This window comes from Mus caroli, unplaced genomic scaffold, assembly GCF_978045245.1.
Source record: "Mus caroli unplaced genomic scaffold, Mus_caroli_1 scaffold_11, whole genome shotgun sequence".
Taxonomy (NCBI): domain Eukaryota; kingdom Metazoa; phylum Chordata; class Mammalia; order Rodentia; family Muridae; genus Mus; species Mus caroli.
This window is the reverse complement of record NW_028227266.1, coordinates 104,126,116-104,146,461: the sequence shown is the minus strand read 5'-3', so window position 1 is coordinate 104,146,461 and position 20,346 is coordinate 104,126,116. Positions and strand designations below refer to the sequence as shown.

General features: G+C 43.4%; 1 protein-coding gene across 3 annotated transcripts in view; it reads left to right on the top strand.

The window, feature by feature from the left end:
* Nek11 (NIMA related kinase 11) overlaps window positions 1–20,346 on the top strand; it is a 259,470-nt gene that overhangs the window by 96,987 nt on the left and 142,137 nt on the right. For 2 of the 3 annotated variants that reach the window (XM_021171347.3, XM_021171348.3), the window contains exons 7-12: window positions 4,436–4,585; window positions 4,696–4,774; window positions 6,460–6,545; window positions 8,770–8,889; window positions 10,500–10,593; window positions 16,615–16,729. In XM_021171347.3, coding sequence (XP_021027006.1) covers window positions 4,436–4,585; window positions 4,696–4,774; window positions 6,460–6,545; window positions 8,770–8,889; window positions 10,500–10,593; window positions 16,615–16,729 — 644 coding nt within the window. The remainder of the gene's footprint in view (window positions 1–4,435; window positions 4,586–4,695; window positions 4,775–6,459; window positions 6,546–8,769; window positions 8,890–10,499; window positions 10,594–16,614; window positions 16,730–20,346) is intronic. The other variant, XM_021171349.3, reaches the window with a different exon arrangement.

Sequence of the window (20,346 nt, the reverse complement as noted above, 5' to 3'; positions counted from 1 at the left end):
GACCAGCCTGATGTACACAGTGAGTTTCAAGACATCCAAGACTACACAGAGAAGTCCTGTCTCAAAAAAAATTGACAACCTTTTTTCTAGGTATATTTAGTAAATTGTTGACTTCCCTCCCCCCCCCCCCCCCGCTGTTGAAAATGTTTGTTTAAACTTCATTTCATGTGATTTTCTTTCCTTTTTGCATTCAAAGCATTAAGTGTCCTTTGCTTCATTGATTCTTCTCCTGCTTCTTCAACCCTAGCACCTGCCCCTGTTTTGGTATTTTTTTAAATTATCAAGCTTGATTATAGACTGAAACCTCTATTTTTTTAATGTACCTAGTGCTTTTGATTTCATTAATTTCATTCAATAAGCTTTACTGTTTAAGGACTTTGTAGATGTATATTTCTTAATTCTTACGTAGTTGGAGATTTCCTAGCCTCTTCTCCCGTCCTCCTCTCTCTGTTCTCACGTCTAGCTTACTTGCTCTGCAGCCAGAGCACATGCTCTCAAGAGTTTGATTCTTGAAGTCATTGAAACTTGTCTATGACTCCGTGTATTGTTAGTCTTGATAAATGGTTCATTACTTCTTGAAAATAATGTGAATTTTGTCATTATAGAATTTGTCAGCTTGGTACTTGTGTTTGTCTTCTCACGTCCTTTTGACTTTGATGTGTTTGTGTTCTGCTGGCCAGTGGGATGATTATGACCCACACGACTGAGCATTGATTTTTCCCTTTAATTCTGATGTCCTTTACACACAGACACTTGAGACATGCACATTTAAAGTTATCATATGCTTCTGATAGCTTTCTTTATTCATACATCATCTTGAACTTCGTAGTGATCCCTCCCTCAAAGCCTGTGTTCACCTATTCGAGTATACCTACTAGCAATCTTTTGGCAAGTTGTTTGCATGACATATCTTTGTCTTTTGAATTTATATTTGTCTGTGGAGAGTTGTCATGTCATGATAGGCATGTGGAGCTTCTTGCCTTCTACCATGGTCACTACAATTACACTCCTGCCAGCAGGCTTGCCAACAGCCTTCACCTGCTAAGACATCTCACCAGCTCTGCATGCTATGACTCTGTGAATTTTCTCATGTGCAGATGTATTCCCAAGGGTATTTGGACAGCGATGGGGTTTGTTGTTGTTGCTTTTTGTTTTATTTTTGTTTTTGTATTAAATCTTTTTAAAGGTTTTCAAAATTGTACTATTTTACTGTTGCCCTAATCCCGAAAGACTGTCCTTGGGGAGACGGGGTAAGAAGGCTCAGAATCAAGGACACAAGTCTCTGGGAGCCCGGTGAGAAGCAGAAGCAGACTTGTGGATTGCAGAATTGAGGAGTGCCTTTATACCCTCCACCTATGCCCCATTGGTCCATAACTTCTAGATCCATGTAGTTGGTACCATCTGATTGGTTGTTCTGGTTATACTATCTTTCGTCATCTGTCTCCAGGCATCAGGCAGGTTTCAGGGTTAGTAAACTTGGAAGCAACTATTGCACATGCGTGAGTCACTTTAGGCTGCCAATCAGAACATGCATACATATCTGCCTACATATCCACCTTTTTCTTTTAAAAATTGGCAACTCAGTGGGAACCAGAGTTCTGTGCTCTGACCTCGTTGTCCCCACCTATAAGGGGGCGACCAGCAGAAGGAGCCTTGCCTGTCTTAGGTTAACCTGGCACCTTCATTGACTACCAGAGAGCTACTCTGGAAAGTCTGCCTGGGTGGTAGGGGAGCCTAATTCGTGGTCCTCTGCATTTCTGTCAACCAAGCCTGCAGCATTGTTTTAGGTACTCTCTTCTCAGGGCATTCAAGGGCTATAAGTACTCTCAGTGTGGTCTTGTTGATGTAGCATTGATGTGACACATGCTGTACAAGGCACTTGAGAAGAAGAATTATTAATAGCACAGCCCCTCCCAAAATTCCATATGTGGTGATCCAAGAGGGATCGAGGAGCCTTTGGAAGTTCTCCCAAACCTTGGTAACAAAGGAGGCATCAAAGTTTAACACTTTGACCCTACTCAGATTTAGAGTTTGAATCTTTTGAGACAATGAGAGGGAATAATTAAAGAACTGTTGTGACCAGGAGCCGCTGTGAATTTGGCCAACTCCTCATGTCTCTGGGTATCGTTGTCCACCCTTAAGGAAGTCAAACAGAGAGAGGAAAAGCAAGGGTCACCGTTAAGCATGGCCATCGACTGCAAGGTGTTCAATTCATTGCAGAATTGAGGAGTGCCTTTATACCCTCTACCCATGCCCCATTGGTCCATAACTGCTAGCTCCACATAGTTGACACCATCTGATTGGTTGTTCTGTCATCATTTGCCTCCAGGCCATCAGGCAGGTTTTAGGCTTAGCAAATGTGGAGGCAACCATTGCACACGTGTGGGCCTCTGTGGGCCACCAGTCAGAACATGCTGACTCGTTCCTCCTGCATTTCACTGTTAGATTTAGTGTGACCATGTCTGTATTGTATCTTATGTTTATGCCCTGTGTTTCATTTGTTTCATTTTTATTATTATCTCTTTCTTTCCTTTTAGTTTAAAATTATATAGTTGAATTTTATTTCTCCTGGCTTGCTTTACTTCTGTATTATCCTTCAATGATAACTCAAGGAAATACAATATGCATCCTATTGCTGTCAAGTAAAAATATCAGTATGACTTCTTTTCACTAAATCACGGAACTAGAAACACATCACATGTCTGGTTCTCTTCTGTCTTTTGTCTTATTCTTGACATAGACTTGTTTAGACCCAACAAGCTATTATCAGTGTTGTTGCGTAGCAAGAATGTTCATTTATACATATCCATTTGACGCTATTTGTCAGTCCTAGTGTTGCTTGTTTCTGCCTGGGATCACCCTTCTAGAACATGTTTAGTGCTTTCCTGCTGGCAAGGAACACTCTATTTTTATTTTTCTAAAAATGTCGATATGTATGTGAAGAAATCTATCTTCTTTGATGCTAAAATATCAGTATATCAAAATTCCTATATAAGATACCATTTGATACTCTTATACTCTTATAGATGGATACAACCTTTGAACTTCATGTTGACCTTGGGGCGTTATCAGTTCTGTGTAAGCACTCCTAACACTGCCTCCCCTTTCTTTTCCTAATTGAAAAAATAGAGTGTTTGGAAGAAAAATGTTTTCATTCAAGAGTTAGTTATCCCATTTGCTACTGTGTGACCTTGATCAAGTCACTTGGCTTCTCCCAGCCAATTTCCTTGTCCATGAGTTGAAAACGAAATCCGACATTGGCTCAGTGTCACTGGGAAGTCTGAGCTCCTTTTGAGTTGTGACAGGCATGAAAGTGCTTTGTAACCAGCCAAAAGCTTTAGTGTTATTAAATGCTTATTGGAACAGAAACATTTTCAGTGTACATATTCAGAATTCTCTTACATGCATGCACTTCTATAAGGAAGCACAGAACAAATTCTATGTTCGTGTGTTTATTTATATATATTCTCCCCTTTCTAAGCATTGTGTTAAAGGTTCTATAACATATAGCTTTTAAACAGCCTGTCATAAACTCATGTTTTTCATCTTTTAAGCAACCACCATGAAAAGGGAAATCTGGCTGTTACATAATCCACAATACCCATGAGATTTTTTTTTTTTAATACTGAGCTTAAGGAAGACTTCAGGTTTCATTCTCTGTATACTGTGGGAGCACTAGGACCGGGTTCCTGCCAGCTCAAAGGCACCACTTGGCATGGCTAATGCATCCCAGCACTGGGCTGCTCTCTGGTTTGATCCCCTGGTTCTTGAGCCCCAAGGAGAATTATACATTTGAATGTGAGTTACAAGTAGTTTCTCTCCCACTCTACTTGCAAATGGAGTCTATTCAGAAAACTAATAAATAATGCCAGCTTCCCTTTCAGCATACAGAGTACACAGCAGAGGGCAGGTCAGGCTAATAAATTAAAACTTCATTCTGCATACATAGCTTTTAAAAACTACCTTAGGAAGGTACCATGTAACCTCATTTTGTTTTTCTTTCATAAAAGCTCATTTTAAAATACCCAGCTACATTAATCAGATTTTAGACTCTTCATCGTGCACAGATATCTTGCTATTGGATTGTTTATTTTTTTCTTTGGAAAATGTAATGTGCATATTTCTTTCTGTGCTTCATCCTTTGATAGGTCTTGGACTTGTGTGCTGTGTGCCTGCATGCATGTGTGTGTTCATGCATGTAGTGTGTGTATGTATGTCCCTGTCTGTTTGCCTGTCTGTTTTGCTTTTGAGTTCAGGATTGTTTGTTTGTTTGTTTGTTTTTTGTTTTCCTTGTAAATATGTACTCTGTAGGCAACCTCAAAGAGACGTTGGTGCATTGTGGCTAATGCCCTAATATCTCTGAGGCTTTTCGTGATGGGCAAATTTTAAAAGGGACATTTGTTCTTTACTTAAATGTTTTGCTCTTTGTCTGCAGGTCACTGGCATGCATTTTATATGAGATGTGTTGCCTGGATCATGCATTTGCTGGCTCCAGTTTCTTGTCTGTGGTTTTGAATATTGTTGAAGGTAACACACCTTCACTCCCTGACAGATATCCACAAGAACTAAACACCATCATGGAACGGTATGGAAGCAAGTCTGAAGCAGAAACCATATGAAGTTCTGTTACTGTGTTTGCAAGGAACTTAGGTTTTTGTTCATTTGAAAAACCATTTTTCTCTTTGAACATTACAGCATGTTGAACAAGAGTCCTTCATTGAGACCGTCGGCTGCAGACATTTTAAAAGCCCCTTACATGGAAGAGCAGCTTCAGGTATCGGCAATGAGAGTGGTGTAGGGGCTAGCAGACTGTCAGTCTGTGATCTTAGGCCATGCTGTGGGGCTGAGAGGCAGTAAAGAGTCAGTCAGAAAGTTAGGCAGGTTTAATGGAGCCAAGAGGAATACCAGGGAAACCTGTTTGCATAAGAGGCCACAGCAACCCTGGTTCCCGGAGGCCACCAGACATGGAAAGTCAGGGCTCTAATTTTCTACCTAAAGCCATTCTCTACCCAGTGGCTCTAACGCTGACAGATCTTACCTGAACACTTTGAAGTCCATCTCTGTTAGGCCACGAATGTACTGCTAATAATATGGAGATCTGGGAGTTTCATCAGGCTGTTCTTACTCCCTCCTTGGTGACAAAGCTGCATGTTTAACTGGTCAGGCATTTCTTTGTTTTCCTTCACACTAGAGAGCTTGGTGAGACAGAGGCCCCACCTTGGGCAGGTGTGAGATACCTACTGTCCTCTCTAAGGCTTTTTATCTTTTCTCTTTTACCAGGGTGGGGGTGGGGTTCTCCGGCCTTTGCTATTCTACTCCCTCAAGCACATTCCCTGGGTTAGGAATAGCTCTAAGAGGAACCTCTAGGCAACCACCTTGTAGCAGGTGTCAGCTTTTCACCAGTAGGCCAAGATCTAAATCCAAAGGAAGCAAAGATAATGGTGAGGTGTACTCAGCCATGATGCACAGTGCTGATAACCCTGGGGAGACAAGAAAGGGGCAGGCATGGTCTTCTGTTCTTCTGAAATTTGACTGCAAGAGTCAGAATTCAGTAGCCAAAGAAAAGTAGCAAAAATGAAAATGATAACAAGAACAAAGAAGACTGAGCATTATAAACATAAGACAAAAGGAACAAGGGAGGGGGAGGGGCTTTGGTGGCCAGAACCATCTTAACACTGGGAGGGGTTAGCCAAGAGGCTTGAAGATGGTGTCAGATCCTCCAGAACTGGAGTTACAGACCTGGGTAAATCGCCCTGTGAGTACTGAAAAGTAAGTCAGTCAGTGCTCTGAACTGCTGAGGCATCTCACTAGCCTTGCAATATTTCATAATTAACATCAGTAAACCCTGATAGCAAAATATAAAACCTTAAAGACAAACTCCAACAAGGCCAACATTGGCTAGAAGCAAGTGAGCTGTAGCTGCTGGGTTCAGGATTGGATCCTGTCTGGAACCATTTGGGATGCTATTTTTCATAGGTTTGCACATTATTTTTGGTTTTACAGATGAGAGCATGCATTAAGTAAGTACCTCTCCTGCTTGCCGGGATATAGCGATATCACACCCTTGAGTGTTGTACCTTAGCTAAGTGGCCGTCTTCTCATGGGGAGGGTTGCCATGGCCTACTAAAGGCTGAGAGCTGGGTACTCCTAGAGCTGAGGGAAGGCCTGTTGGTGGTGGGCAACGGAAGGAGTGAGGAGGGAAACCAAGAGAAAGGAGTGGGGGAAGCAAGGTTTACCTGGAGACAGACAGGAGTCACCTCTGAGGGATCTTCCCACACAACCTGCCACACAGAGTATTATTTAACCTACAAAGACAGAAAAACAGCTGTCGTGCGTTTTATCTCAAAGTGCCCTGCTAGGGTCTGCAAAGGCCTCAGACAGAGAAGGCATGTGGTACCTTTGTGCCCTCTCATTGCTGAAAGGGATGTTTATGTTCCGTGGGGTTTTCCTTTATTTCAGCTCCTGATGTGTAAATATCCAGAGATGACACTGGAAGACAAGAACTCAGTTTGTCAGAAGGAGGCCGCTCATACGATTAATGCCGTGTAAGTAATTGCTCTGGTTTTTAAAAGCCCATTTCGTGTAAATGCTAAGCGCGTCAGTCTTTAAAAATCTATTAGTGCTAAGATGACTGCGTGGAGCATCCACTAGATTTCACTTAAGTCTTGCTAAGAAATTAAGAAGCTTCAGTAATGTGGCGTGCCAAAGCCGTTTGCCTCGGGTGGTAGCAGGCTGAAACCCTGCCCTCCTAAGCCACCACGCAGCTCACAGATCTGCAGGGCAGCACTGCAGTCGCCCTGTGAGTGTACAGAGAAATGAGGATCTCAGATATCTAGGAATGTTTATGCAAATGCACCTCCCATCAGAAACCTAGATGGCTTCACATGGTGTTTGCTTAACTGTCAGAGTCTCTATCTGCTGAAGGAAAGTATTTAGGTTCTCCAGGCATTTGAACTAATAATAATAGTAATAATAATAATTAATAATAATAGTAAAGCCAAATTCACTTTCTTCACATTGCATACGTCCTCTCTCTCAGAGTGAGGACTCAGGGAAATAGCTCTCCCTCCCCAGTGGTGTGCAAGGCAGTAGTATAGGAACAGGAGCCCCCAGGCTGACTTTCAAGACCAAATAGACAGGTACTGTCTTCTGACACTCACTCCTGGATAGAAGCTCTCCCTCGGCACACCCCATCACAGACACTCTCCCCCAGCACACCCCATCACAGACACTCTCCCCCAGCACACCCTATCACAGACACTCTCCCCCGGCACACCCCATCACAGACACTCTCCCCTGGCACACCCCATCACAGACACTCTCCCCTGACACCCCCACCCCACCCCAGTGGTTTCTCCACTGCCTCCTATTTGGTTTCCCAGCCTCACATCCAACCTAAAAGCAAATGGGCACCTGAAAGAGATCCCTTGGGGTGAATTTATAGACATGTTTCTAATACACTTCCCACATTGCTATCCAGTCTTTCAAGAAACTTTAAGTTTATTTTTTGTTTATTAACTACCGATGTGAGAATAAAGGTTATCCTGGTTTTTTAAAAAGTAATTTAATTTTAGCTGGCATGTTGAACCACAGTTGTAGACCAGTTACAATCAATGGCATGCTGGAATTCAGTTGTCTGGGAGGTGTTTCACACTGTAAAATATTGATTTCAATCAGCCCCCTTTATTTTCAAGATCCGTGACTATGTTTCAGGGAAGTCCATTGGGTCTTATAAAATAAGAGGGAGCATATTCCTGACAAATGGTCCCTTCCTGGGACACTCTGGTCTGGGTGATGTTCTGGAAGCATGAGAGTGGCTGAGAGCAGTTTCCAATGGTGTTTCTAAAAGAAGAATTGAGAGCAAAGAGCCTTCTGAGATACTTGTCCCTAAACAAGAGCGGAAGGAGAGGTCACTGGGAATGTGGCCACCAGTCTTGCAATCCCTGTTTCGCGTGGGCAGCTTCTTCGCCTGAACAAAAAGGAGTTTCTTCAATAAACGAAGGATGCCTCTATGATGTGGGTGGTGTTGTTCTCTTTTATGCTTAGACAGAGACTCCATAGCCTCCAAAGAGCCTGAAGAGTTTGATCTTAGAGTTAGGCTTTGAACCCACGGGAGGTTGCTGGTGATTGATCTTCATACTATCTATCTATCTATCTATCTATCTATCTATCTATCTATCTATCTATCTATCTATCATACTATACTACCTCCAAAGTATCTATTGGAGAAAGCCCAGGGTATAAGCCATTCAAGATAATACAGTTCTTATAATGCCACCATTAGACAGTACACATAACTATCTCATGTGACACTTACTGTAGCCCAGTCCTTACAGACAAGGAAACTGGGGTTCACATTCCAGCACCCTTGGCTACAGAGAGAGTAGGTGGTGGAGGTGGTATTCACTGCCTTTCCGAAGACCGTGGCCTATTACACATAGATGAGTTGCTCCAGTAGCCTCTTCACTCTCTGACGGCCAGAATCCTAAGTTGTCTCACATTATAAAAACTAACCACAGGCCATGAAATGAGCAGAAATTTGGAAAGTACACAGTTTGCTTTTAAGCAGAAATCCAATTTGAAAAATAATGCTGATTAACTCCAGCCCTTGTTGGCTCATTACCCACTCGGAGTTTATTAGATTTTCCCGCCCCAAGATGCTGCTCTCTCCATAGAGCAATGATCCTTGTGTAAAATATTTGTTTAATTTTTTTTTTCTGAGCATGTTTGGTATGAGTTGCATGTTGTGGAATGTTTATTACTTTATAGGCAGAGAAAGCTTCACCTGCAGACTCTGCAAGCCTTGTCTGACGCGCAGAAAACGACTCCCAGAGAACGGATGCGGCTGAGGAAGCTGCAGGCAGCCGATGAGAGAGCCAGGAGGCTGAAGTAAGCTCCTTTCTTTGAGGTGGTGCCCTATACCCTGCACCCCAACAGTTGTCAACGAACTCATGCAAGGAAAGCAGAAGCCAAAATAAGAGTCCAAAGCACATATCATCACTTTCTTATTAATCACACTCACCCCCAAATATGATTACTGAGCAGTAGATGTCAGGTACTAATTATATCAGGTTTGCAGTCCTGTGTGAAGGCAGAGGCTGATAGGCAGGGAGGTTGCTGCTGCTGCTAGTACGCTCTAACTAAAACCTCATCGTGCTGGCACTTGGGCCTGACCCATCAAGAGACTGAGCAGACAGCTTCAATATTTACTCTGTATTACTTTCCTGCTGCTCAGATGACAGCAACTTACAGGATGAAGGGTGCACGTTGGCTCACTGTTTTGGGGCATAGTTCATCACAGCAAAGAAGTCATAGGAAGTAGGATGTTGAAGAACGGTTAATGAACATCTTTGGGTTTAGAGGCAGGTCATTTGTTTGCTGATTTGTGTGGTGTGAATGCTCCTGTCCTGGTCAGTTTCAGGCTACCAGGTGATGGTATAGATTGTTTAGTTGGGAAAATGTATGTGCAGTCTGTTCTTGGGAACCAGGGCATGCTGGTTCCTGTAAACCACTGATTGTGGGTCTAACTGGAGAGAGATACACACTTGAATTACTCAAGTCACGACATCAACTCGTAGCTCCAAACCTGGGTCTAACTAAGTAATGCTAATATCTCCAAGGTAGCATAGTTCCTGTTATTGGTTGAATATAAATGGAGAGTTAAATCTGAAAGGGATGTATTAAAAAGGCAAATGTAATACTTCCCATGCATATTAAAAATTATTATTCAGATTAAAACTATTTATAGGCAAAAGAATAGCATGAATATTCCACATGATATAATATTATTCTTCCTATTTGGCCCTGATTTTTATAAATTAATTGGATTAGAATTTTGATCATTGTTTCTAGGATTCAAGAGAGACCATGTATTTTAGCTAATGTCATTGAGAAATGCCAACACTGTGCATAATCTCATTAATATGTAGTGTAAAAATGAAGCTTGCGGAAGCAAAGAGTAGAGCAGTGACTGCTGGAGAGCGGAGGGCATGTTAGACGAAAGCAGTCCTGAGTCCTGGCAGTCTGTCCCTCATACATTTCGGTGGCTAATCGTATGGGACTGAGTAGCTGGCGGTTGCTTAGTACACAGACCTCTTATCACTTCCCCTCCACCATGGTGCCTACACATTCCTTGGCATGTATTTCCATTGTCCTTGTTTATGGGCTTGCTCATTCTGAGGTAGAAGGAATCTCAGACATTGGGGTGGTAGCATCTTCAGGATGCTCAGGAGTAAGTGCTATCTTCTCCTGATAGCCCAGGGGTTCCCATAGTTGACTATAGGCCACAGCTTCCTTGTATGTTCTTTAGAAGAGAATCACATGAAAAGTTAAGAAGAGATATATAATCAGTTGTGGGGCTGGACCATGAGGGACAGACCTGATGGTCTGGCTTCCTGCTAACCAGTCTGGTTGTTAAAACAGGCACCATGCTTATTTATACTATAGATACTGTGTAAGCATTTTGTACTGATTTTTATACCCTTGTATCCACTTTACAGAAAGATTGCTGAAGAAAACTATAAAGAAAATGACAAAAGGATGCAGGCCCTGAGATCCCAGAATGTGGGGTCTATGCGTGCCCATGTGCTCCATGTAAGCACCCCTCATTCATGTTTAAGTGGGTATTTCTTGCTTTGGGTCCCTTAGAGCCATCAGACTAAATGTGGAGGAAATGGGTAGAAAATAAAGCACCCAGACCGACCTGGCCCAACTTTAGGGGGACTTTAAAAAGTAACTTGACAGTTGATGACAATTCCAATTCAAAGCAGCTTGGATCTAGAAGTGGACCAGTTGATTCAGTCTTCACACATCAAGTGACCACAGTCTCCAAGATAACCGGAGATGATTAACTGACAGGACAGATGCGCATGCACCTGACTTTCACTTCTGACCTTTGTGTCTCACCTCTCCAGTCCATCAGTCCCCTTTGTCTTATTTTTATTCTTTAACCTCATTTTCTGTCTCTCATCTATATCATCATGTACTGTGATAATAACTTTGCTCAAACTGAAGGACCACAGATATAACGAATAGGGTTGCAGGATTCCCCTCAACCTTCATTCAAGTCTTCTATATTCGAAATCTCTGAGTGGTAAATGCTATTTTCATTCATGGTTGAGAGTATTTCTCTGGGCCTTGGTGGTAGGAGCTGATACCAAGGTAATCTATGTGAGGGGTCATTTGGGGCAGTTGACATCAACAGCAACTTCATAGCTTTTCTGATAGAGGCACCATGGAGAAGAAAAGCTTTAAGATGTTCACCCGGCGGAGTTTTCCGTATCTGAGATGCTCTCCTTGAACAGAAAGAACCAACCTTGAGACTGTTGAACAACCTGAATCTCCGTGCTATGAATTCTATAGCTTAGCTTAGTCACTACAGGTCTCCAACCCCTGGATTTGGCAGAAGCCCAAGCAAGTCTTTCTTTTAGACAAGTGAGGCCTGGAAACACTAGTTTTTCTGTCCCGCTCTGGGCAAGACAATGCTCGTCTGTCTTACTCAGTTCTTTAGAGGATCGGATAGTCCAAAGTTGGATGGCACAGGAGATCTGGTCTTCTCTATGCACCGATGGGTTTTCTGCTGACTGAGCTGGTCAGCAGATACCGTAAGAGTGCTGGTGATAAGTGTTCCATTCCACTCTGTGCTCCACCTTTCTGGTACCACAATAGTGCTCAGTTATACCCTCTGCTCCACCTTTCTGGTACCACAATAGTGCTCAGTTATACCCTCTGCTCCACCTTTCTGGTACCCCTATTTTTAGTGAACCCATTTGTGGAATCTGTCACTGGTCTCAGAGACCTGGGAAATTTCCTGCTCATGGGTACTGGCAAATAGAGACATTTCTGACTAAGAGGATATGGCGTCAGCAACAGGACCAGGTCTCAACCAAGAGAAAGGTCTGGATGCCACCACAGCATTGAAGAAGCCATGCCTCAAGAAAATGGAGTGCCTTGCTTCAGGACTCCAGACACCCCTAGGCACTGTGACAATCGGTGGCTTCTAGTAGTAGGCCTTTGCCCCTGAAACTGTCTGCTTTGTCTGAAAACCCAGGCATTCCCAAAGATCTAGATAAGGAAGCTGATGGGATCCTAAAGGTTCTGTGTTAGTGTGAAAACTACTTGCTCAATCAAGATAAAGTAGAGTGCCTGTTTCTGGAATGCTTTTGAGATCTGAGAGATTTCTTTGCTAAGACTGGAGCTTGGGAACCAGATTATTTTTTTGTTTTTTTCGTGGTTTTTTTTTTTTTTTTTGTGAAGCCTAAGTGACCTACTTCCCTCCATTTCCCCCTCCATTTCCTCTCCCTCCCTCCCTTCTTCCCTCCCTCCCTCCCTCCCTCCCTCCCTCCCTCCCTCCCTCCCTCCCTCCCTTTTCATGTGGCCCAGACTAGCCTTAAACTCGTGAGCCTCGTGCCTCAGTCTCTCTGGTGCTGAGATTACAGGGATTTGAAGCCACTCCAAGCTCTGAGTTTATTTCGAAGTTATCACATGGCAAAGAAGAGTAAGATCTTACAAGTTAGGGACCAATAATCTACTTCACCTGTTCACTTTTCTCCTTTAACCCCTTAAGATAATCATCTTTGTCTGATATAATTATTACCAGTAGTCTAAACATACTGTGACATCCAGAGGTGCTGAACAACTGTGAAAGCCAAAGCTTGTTTGTAACCTCCGCAAATTTGCGTATTAAGATTCTAATGATAACCCCAAGACTGCATGGCAGGCAGAACCTGTTATTGCACAGAATATGGAGCCAAAAAAATATATCTTTATTTTGGCCCAGCTCCGACAAAGAAAGGTTGCTCAGAGATCCTGTATTCCTGGCACACGCCCCTGGTGACTTCATGCATTGGTTACTTTCCTTGATGCTGAGACAGAACCTACATGACAGGAGCAACCTAAAGAGGGGTTTGCTTTGGGGGTGAGTTTCCGGGGGGCACATGATTGGAAATTACGATCCACAATGGCAGAGAAGTCGTTATGGTGAGGATATTGCATTGGCCCTCAAGAAGCAGAGAGAGACAAATGTCATTGCCTAGCTGACCTCCTTTCCTTTCATCTAGGACCCCAGACGGGGCCGTGGTGGCTGATGCTGCCCACCTTCAGAGTAGGTCTTCCTTCTGCAGTTCAACCTTTCTGCAAACGCTCTCGTAGACAACACAAAACATGTCTCCATAGTGATGCTAAATCTGGTCAAAGGGATAAGTAAGCTTGACCATCACACTTCCCTATCTCTCAGCAAGTTGCAAGTGTGTGTATGTGTGCACATGTAGACACATTCATAACGCACACAGATGCGCGTACACACGCAAACTCATGCTGTCGTGTTCTAGCTAAAGATTCTAGTTGACTCTCTTGAGTTTTCTGAGGTTTAGCACCACTGTGGTCCTGAGCTTTTCAGAAGTTGTTCCCTGGGCTTGTATATGGATAGGAGCACTGTTAGCACGTCAGCGTGGGGTTAACAGATGATCCACTGTTAGCTCTCTTCTCCTCTCTGCCAGAGGTCGGACTGTCTCCAGCTGGCTGCCTTGTAAATTCTGTGACTTACATGACACTTCTCAGACTTCAGAATGCACCAGAGTATCCTGTGGTGTTGTTTGCTCTGGGGTGGGGGCTGGGTTTATCAGATTTCTGATAGACTTCCTTTGATTCTGATATTGATGACCAAGGATTACATCCTATTAGCCAAGGGCATAAAGTGGGGCTCCTGAACATGACCATCCTCTCTAGATGAAGGAACTGAAAAAGACAACAAAGAGCAGATCTCTTATCTCTTTAGAGGGGAAAAATCTCATTTAATGGGAATAGAAGAAAAGGAAGTGCATCCTGAGGGAAGGCTTTCTTGTTCACCCCAGGAGGACCGGGAGACAGACAAGCAGGCAGGGAAGAGGCAGGTTGAATCATACTCACAGACACAAGAGGGAGATGGGTTTAATGGTATTCACAGAACAATGCAAGAAGCTAAACACTTTGCAGAGGCCTGAAGGGTTTTCATCATCTCAGGGAAAGGCATTGTTGAACTGAAGGAGATGAAATAAGATATGACAGAGGCTGAATTAATCAGATGTAAGGAGCTGAAGGAAGATGTAATAAAGGGGAAATGCAGCCGTCTTGGACTGCATTTCCTCGCCCCATCTTCTCCCCATTCTGATGGCTTCATCTCTTCCCAATTTCACTGATACTCTGCCCTCAATTCCCTTTTCCTTTCTCTCATGCCTGGCTGCAACAAACTCCTGGGTGGTTCATTGTGGGGAGTCTGTCTGTTGCAGGTGTGTGGATGTTTGTGTCTGGGCATGCATATAAAGACCAGAGGTGAGCAGCGGGGTCTATTCTGGGAGGTAATGTCTCTCACTTAACTGGGAGCTCATTGATTATGCTAATGCAGCTGGCCAGCAAGCCCCAGGGATTTTCTTTGTCTTCTACCTCTCCAGCTTTGGGATTAACATCTGTCTTTTAAAATGTAGATGCTGGAAAACTGAGTGCAGGTCCTTACATTCATATAGCAAGCACTTTACCAACTGAGCCCTGTCTCCAGAACCCTCTGAGTATTTCAGAAGCAGCTGTAGGGGGAGAGTTTTGGGAGTGAATGGGTCCAGTGTGCCATATGTTATGAAAATTCTCTGAGGCACTTAGGAGAGTGGCTTGATTTGTTTTCAGACTTTAACTGACAATGTCTTTATTTTGGCAGGCATTTTCTGCTTGGCTGAATTTAGGTTTTGAAGTCTTGAAGCACAGTTGAGAGTGGAATCATGTTTGACTCCATTTCTTAAGAGGATAGTAGTTTTAAAAAAATCTTCAATTTACAAGGCAAGCCCTAGCTGCCTTTCTCCAATGGCATCTACAGTCACATATATGCTAAGTCTGGGAGAAGTACCTAGCAGGCCAGATGTCCTTATGTGTGCTGGAAGCAGGGTCAAAGAGTAGCTAGCTCACTGATCCGCATCCCAGAGAGGCAGATACAGCAATTGTGTCCTCTTCAAAGAGAATCCCAGCAAGTCACTCAATTGAGTGCTTATTTTCAAATGCCTTTTGACATGCATTCAGTGATGATAGTCCACCATCTCCCTGTTCTTGGGTTCTCCACCCACTATCAGTGAGCCTTTGCAGTCTGGATCCAGCTGTACCTTCAGGAGGGAAAGCAGACTTATAAACAATACTCACAAATGCCTTGCTGTATGGGGTATGGGGGCATGACTTCATTTGATTTGACTTACATGATATTACTTTGGACTTCCCTTTTAATTTATTTCTTAATAAAAGGCTTTCTTGGATTAGTTTTCTCACCCCCATAAAAGCTGCTTATCAGAGAAAATAGGACAATTCAGTATTAGGTTTAGTTTGTAAACACATAATGCAATAATTAATAATAAAAATAATAATGATGATAATATAGTAAAAGACAACTGATATATTGAAATTCCTACTAATATATTTGGGCACTTTACCATTTATTTATTTATTTATTTACTTACTTACTTACTTACTTACTTACTTATTCACTCAGTTAGTTAGTTTTGGTTTTGTTTTGTTGAGGCAGAATCTCATATTGTGCAGGCTCTCTTCAAACACACCATCTAGTCCAGGATTGCTTAATGTTCCTGCCTCCACTTTATGTGGTGTTTTGAATGAAAAGCCCCCATAGTCTCATATATTTGAATGTTTAGTCACCAGATCATGGAACAGTTTGGGAAAGATTAGAAGGATTAGGAGATGTGGTGTTGTTGGAGTAGGAGTGATCTTATTGGAGGAACTATGTCACTGGGGATAGGCTTTGAGGTTTCAAAAGTCCATGTTAGGCCCAGTCTCTCTCTCTCTCTCTCTCTCTCTGCTGCCTGCCAATCAGGATGTAAATCTCTCAGCTAACACTTTTTTTGCAATGCCTGTCTGCTTCCTAACATGATGAGCATGGACAAATTTTCTAAAACTGTAAGCAAGCCCCTAACTGCTTTTTGAAATAAGACTTGCCTTGGTCATGGTGTCTCTTCACAGCAATAGAACAGTAACTAATTCAACTTCCCTGTCTGAAATTGTAGGCCTGTGTCACCACAGCTATACAGTTTCTACAGTGCTAGGAACTGAACACATGACTTTCTTCATGTCAGGGAAACATCTATCAACTAATATACATTTCCACCCTTACCTTTGATATTTTTGATCCTGAATTACTTCATCATTTCTTAGGTATTTGTCTTTTAGAAATTGGAAGTTCTTATACTCATAAATCCAGACAAGACTTTGAAGTCATTCAACTCAAGACATTTAGTTTTGAAGTGAAATTGAGCAGGGCTGGGATGAGGAGGGGTTAGGTGGGATACTGTGGGCACACAGGAGAGAGATGCTTGCTTCTAGCTGCTGATGGAACCAACACTTGGCTGAGCTTTGACTTGGCTCCTTGGGTATCTTGATTGGTTCACCTAACTATGTCCTAGAATCTGATTCCTACAGAGGTTAAATGTTTTGCCCAAGGTTACTGTCTGATTCAAGACCATTTCTCTTATCCCAAGTTAGCAACTTAAAGTTTGAAAATGCTATCAAGCTTAGGAGAGAAGGATGTTGCTTTCTTTGTGGCAGGGCCACTTTCTTCTGTCAGCTCTCAAATTGTTAATTCCCATCCCCAAGGAACTAGATGAACGGACTTTGGAGAGCCTGCCTGAGCCTCAGTCCCTTCCGTGCCTGGACCTCGATGAACTTGAGCCCAGTTTAGAGGACACCATTGTTGACCCCGGACATTCTGGTATGTGTTTGCATCACCTCTCAGCAGGCTGCTTGTCTGGTCTCTGAGAGAAGCCCTCAATGTATGTGATCACCTGCCATCGCTGCTCAGGGCTGGGTGGGCTGACATGCGAAGGGCCTTTGCCCTCTGCAAGAGTGAAGATGAGTTAGAAACTCACACGTGTTAAGAGATGTCTTCTGAGTGTGAGAAACAATATTGCCATTAACTGAGTAAGAGTTCCCCAAAGCTCTACTCCTCTTTCACGACTGGCTCCCCTGCCCCTCGGGTACATTTAAAGTGAAAACATAAACCAGACTTTGCTAGATCCACTATCCAGATGTGCAAGCATCATTGCCAGAGAGGAAGAGTGCTCAGGGTTGTTAACCAGCTGGAGGGGCCACATGTCGTCTGTAGGGGAAGCCCATGGCTACCCCATCTTTCTGGGTCTTTGCTACCGTATCCATGAAACAGGAATAATGATTTTTTTTTCCTTCTATGATTATTATCAAAAAACCCAAAATTGGGCGTGGAAGTTCTCTAGTGCCTAGCATGGTAAGAGCTGAAGAAAGAAGCAGTTGCAACACTGTGAGGGACACTTTTGAATGCAAGAGTCTTCCTGCTCTTCCTCACCAGTGTTCCCAGTGCCTAGAATAACCAACACACCAGGAACCTTAAAAAGGCTCAGGAATTATCTCTTGAATAAATGAATTTATTAATTAATGAGTAGACGAAGAAGTAAATGAGTGGTACATTCGTTTAGACCCTTAAGAAGCAAATGCCAAGGCAAGACTAAAATGCATGACATTTTATTTTTTTGAAAATACTTGTATGAAAGGAAAAAGCTAGGAGAGGCTGAGAGAGCTGGCAGACCACCATCCAGATCTCACTGCACAGAAGAAGACAGTGGAAATGTGTTGTCCCACTCAGGAAGTCCTCCAAGCCACCTGCCAGGTGCCTGCACTCCTCCTTCCCCCTGGTTCTAGCAGCATTTGCCTGCAGGGGTGGTAGCCTCCGAGAGAAGACCTCATTGGCAGTCTCATTGGTTCCGGAGGTGCCGCACATAAACTCTTTTCATAAATTGAACATTAAGGAAGGAAAACTGTGGCTTGTGTCTTCATCTCAGCCCAGCACTCGAGGTCTTCCTGAACTCGTAGAGTGTGGCTCACCTCCTTCAGCCAAATGGAGAGGCGCACCTGAAGCTCATTAAGCTGCCAATTGCCAAGTTCAGTGTGATGCTGGAGGTCACCTCCTAGCAGAATGATGACAAGGGCATGATGCCATCTGATGGCTTTGCCCTCATTTCTTTTTATTATATTAATTGTTTCCATTTGAGGGGGAGTGGGGGAAATCAGCTGTTCCAGAGTTTTCCTTTCCTTGAATAGGAAGTTGGGAAAGTTAGGGCTTGTGTAGCAACTGCTGTGGGGAAAGCTGTGCTGGAGGGAGAGTTGTTCCTCTGAAAAGGAGCCCAGGACAGGATAATAAACTATCATCTGGGATAGAGAAGTGGGAGTCTGGTCTCCTGCTTCAAAGAGGAAAGGGTATCTTTAACTGTGTTTCTGAGAAGAGGAACCAAAGACTTGAAGACATTTACTCAAGGACTACCCAACTTCTTTCTAGAGTAACCTCTCCTCGCTCTCTCCTAGGCTGTAAGAAACAATCAAGTGTGGTGAGTGAATGAGACCTTCAGAGGCAGCGCCTTTGCTGTGGGCTCTGTGCTAAGGCTAAGCTACTGTAAGCACAGAGTGGTTGAGGGGCTAACTCCTTAGCCAGCTCTGACCATAGAACCTATGCTGCGGGAGTCGGGAGCTCCCGTCTTCCTTCCCTCTCAGGTTGGTCTGTTTGACTGTGGTGAACAATATGCTGATTATCAGCTCAATTGCAGATAGACAGCTCCACTCCCCCGTGCTCCTCCTTCAGGCTTATGCTCCATCATAAACTATAAAATTCAAAATAGACCAAGTACAGAGCACAGATACTTTATAAAATACTGTGAACATTTCCCTTATTTTTCTGTAAACTTGTATCTTACTAATGATTTTCTCTCAAACATATAATTGAGAACAGAAGCTTAGGTATATGTCACGTTTGGGGTCGACAGCCCCTTAGAGTGGTAAGCAACTGAGATTCTGGGCGAGCACTTTGGGTGACTGTGAAATTTTGAAGTAGGGCACTTTAGCTTGTTGATGAACCTTTAAGTGGGCACTCAGTGTTCTTTGCTTTCTGTTTCTTAATGCTTTCCGCACCTGGAGGAACCGTTATTTATTACTGTCTAGCATAGACATAGAAATTATGCAGTCATGTTTTTAAAGCTCCTACCACAATCATTTAATCCGCTTTTGATAATGAACTCAGAATTCCTCTGGGAAGTGAGGAGTTAGCTGTAGAGAAAGATAGGGTAAGATATTACTTACATTTGATCCGCATTCATTTGCATGGAGCTGATTTACTCTAGCTAGTCATGGGTTACCGTCATAATCACACGAGAAGACCCAGCTGCAACGCTAAGGCGCTCATCCCATTTAATTCCTCATGTGTGCTACTGATGATTGCTTGAACATTATTTTCTTTTTAATTTTTGAGATTAAAATTACATTTCTCTCTTCCTTTTCTTCCCTCCAAATCCTCATACACACACAAATACACACGCGCATGTGTGGTCGAACCTGTGGGTTGAGACCCCTTTGACAAACCTCTATCCCCAAAAGTATTTACATTATGACTCATAACAGTAGCAAAATTACAGTCATGAGGTAGCAATAAAGATAATTTTGTTTGGGGTTTCCCCACATGTCTCTGTCCAGCAGTCACGGAGAACTGGGTATCTGAAAAGGGAGGCTGGGAATGAAAAAGGACAGAGGGGTGGGCGGGCAGGCAGGCAAGAGAAGGATGAAACCAAGGTCAAGGCTCCAAGTTTAATTATCAGCTCTGCGTTATATAGGCAAACCCCACAGACCCATCTCTTTGCTTCAGCAGGATTGAGTTGCAAAGCAAGCTCAGCAGGCAGCCAACTCCTCAAGGCTCAGGCCAGATAAGGGCTCCAGCCAGGTTGTAAAACCATCTGGGGTTTGTTTAGCCTGTTAAGGCTGGGGGGAGGGCACACCCACACCATGAAAAACTACAGGATCACAGCATTAGGAGGGTTGAGAACTGCTTCCTTAAGCCAACCTTGAGGTATGGAGGCTGCCCATCTGAAGTCTAAGCAAATGCAACCTGTTCATCTCCTCTCCAATCACCCCTTCAGCAAGACCTAAGCCTCAAGTCCTAAGCCTTCTCTCAGTTTCGGATAAAACTCTTACCTCGTGGGGTTCTACTCCCTGTGGTAAATCTTCATGCCCTTTCCTCTTCTTAGAATATGGAGAGAGGCCTCCTTTATTGTGGTTTGAATACCAAATGTTCCCATAGGCTCATGTATTTGGATACTTGGTCTCTGGTAGCTGGTAGCTGGTAGCTGGTAGCTGGTAGCACTGCTTTGCTGAGGTTGTAGAGCCTGTGGGAGGTAGAAGCTTGCTGGAGAAAGTGCGGGACAGGTAGGCCATGGGGTTTTATGGCCCAGCTTCAAATCCCACTCATTGCTCCATGACTACAGACAGATGCAGTGTGTCTTGGGTTCCTGCTGCATCCCTTTATTCCTTAAAATG